This window comes from Penaeus monodon, chromosome 24 (assembly GCF_015228065.2).
Source record: "Penaeus monodon isolate SGIC_2016 chromosome 24, NSTDA_Pmon_1, whole genome shotgun sequence".
In the NCBI taxonomy this organism is placed as follows: domain Eukaryota; kingdom Metazoa; phylum Arthropoda; class Malacostraca; order Decapoda; family Penaeidae; genus Penaeus; species Penaeus monodon.
This window is the reverse complement of record NC_051409.1, coordinates 17,843,893-17,845,926: the sequence shown is the minus strand read 5'-3', so window position 1 is coordinate 17,845,926 and position 2,034 is coordinate 17,843,893. Positions and strand designations below refer to the sequence as shown.

The 2,034-nt window shown below is 58.3% G+C and overlaps 1 protein-coding gene across 1 annotated transcript in view; it reads left to right on the top strand.

The window, feature by feature from the left end:
* LOC119588878 (collagen alpha-1(XI) chain-like) overlaps positions 1-2,034 on the top strand; it is a gene marked incomplete in the record, with an annotated part of 48,456 nt that overhangs the window by 32,867 nt on the left and 13,555 nt on the right. The window contains 5 exon segments of the mRNA XM_037937517.1: positions 53-214; positions 323-377; positions 524-1,008; positions 1,210-1,479; positions 1,812-1,973. Coding sequence (XP_037793445.1) covers positions 53-214; positions 323-377; positions 524-1,008; positions 1,210-1,479; positions 1,812-1,973 — 1,134 coding nt within the window.

Sequence of the window (2,034 nt, the reverse complement as noted above, 5' to 3'; positions counted from 1 at the left end):
AGCCTCTGTAATCTCGATCCCTTTTAACATTTCATTGTGTGGTTGACCCCAGGGAGCACCGGGCCTGAAAGGCGAGATGGGACCCCCAGGACCAGCCGGAGCCACCGGGGACAAGGGTGCCATGGGCTTGGCCGGCGAGGCAGGCCCACAAGGACCCATGGGCAAGACCGGACCTCGAGGCAGCCGCGGTTCCTCCGGAGCAAAGGGAGAGAGTGTAAGATATCGAAGGAAATCATTTGGTCTGCTTTGGATTTATGGAGATTTTTCGCCGTTATGAGCTAATATATCATTTTCTTATTCGATTTATTGTGTGTTATTCTAGGGAGATCCAGGCGTGCCCGGACCAACTGGGCGTGACGGTCTCCTCGGACCGAGAGGTAAAGAAATGCCGGTCATTTGAATATTTAATAATGCAATTTCTTAAAGAGTCATGAAGTAACAGAGACAGAAATCATAAGATACGAACCTGCCGTCCCTGGCGGAAGGCGAGGCGGACAGCCTCTGACTCACCCTTCTTCCCCAGGTCTCCCTGGCCCCCCCGGCCCCGTCGGCGAACCGGGTGAGGACGGCGACAAGGGCGAGGCTGGTTCGCCAGGAGAGAAGGGCTTCAAGGGCGACAAAGGCAACCAAGGTCCTGCAGGGCCTCCAGGCCCTCAGGGTCTGCGAGGCGCACCTGGAGCCCCGGGAGCACCCGGCGAACGCGGCTCCCCCGGCGGTATGGGCCACGCTGGCCGCAAGGGCGAGGACGGCCCACAGGGTCTTCCTGGCCCGGCCGGACCACCCGGCCTCCAGGGCCTGCCTGGTCCCTCCGGCGTCAAGGGCGAGAAGGGAGACATCGGCAAGAGAGGCCTCCCCGGCCCCCTCGGCCCCATCGGCGAGCAAGGCGTCCCCGGAAGCAAGGGCGGCCCAGGACTCCCAGGCCCCAACGGCCCCGACGGCCCCCAGGGTGCCAAGGGAGAGCCAGGCCAGTCCGGCCCGCCCGGTCCACCCGGAAAGGACGGCGAACACGTGAGTCATGGAGGCTAAGTTGACCGAACGTGAGCGCTTTGTGGAATGGCTAGCATCCCCCCAGCCTGAAGAGAATGTAGACAAGTAATCAGAATACAGAAACATTCAGAAGAATAGCCCTTCTTTCCAGATTTCCAATAGTTATACACAAGGTTTAGTGATTAGAACTGACATGAGTGTGGACCTCCTTCCATCTTTCAGGGACGCGAAGGACCTGCCGGACCCAAGGGCGAGGAGGGCAAGCCAGGTCTCCAGGGATCCCCGGGTATTCGTGGACCGATCGGCCCGCCCGGGCCTAAGGGCAACGCCGGCCCACCTGGCTTCCCCGGCGCAGTGGGAGAACCAGGCAAGCAAGGGCCCAAGGGCAACCCCGGCAAGGACGGCGACGACGGTAAGGTCGGAGAGCAAGGTCCCCCCGGGGAACCCGGCTCCCCCGGCCAGATGGGTCTGCCAGGCGTCAACGGAAAGCCGGTACGACCAACAGCTTGCTTTCCTTCTTTTGTATCATTATTTGGCTATACTTTTGTCGCTCTATAAATGTTATTATTTGCGTGCGAACCCACACGTTTCCGTTTTATTTATTTTTGCTTATACATTATGCTTTGTTTTAGAATCCATTTGCATTCATTGTAATATTTTTTCTTCTCCTCTTGTGGTCATTTGCCCGGCCTCTAAGTTTGTAATGAAAGTTTCTTGTCGCCATCATACTTACGCGGGTTTTGAGTTATCATTAATTCTTACCGCCAAGGTTCCTGGGGTAATTTGTCGTGCAATACATGTTCATCGTTCTCCGTCTTTTCCAGGGTCCTGAGGGTCCCGCTGGTGTGCAGGGGCCCCCAGGGCAGCCGGGAGAGAAGGGAGACACTGGTGTGACTGGACCTTTGGGGCCTCCGGGTGCCACTGGGCCTCAAGGTCTTCCTGGACCTCAGGGGCTGCCTGGTCTGCGAGGATCTCCTGGACCTGCTGTGAGTACCTCGGCCGATCGGGGGTTGCCTCTTCCGCCAAACGGGGAGGATATGTAGTCTC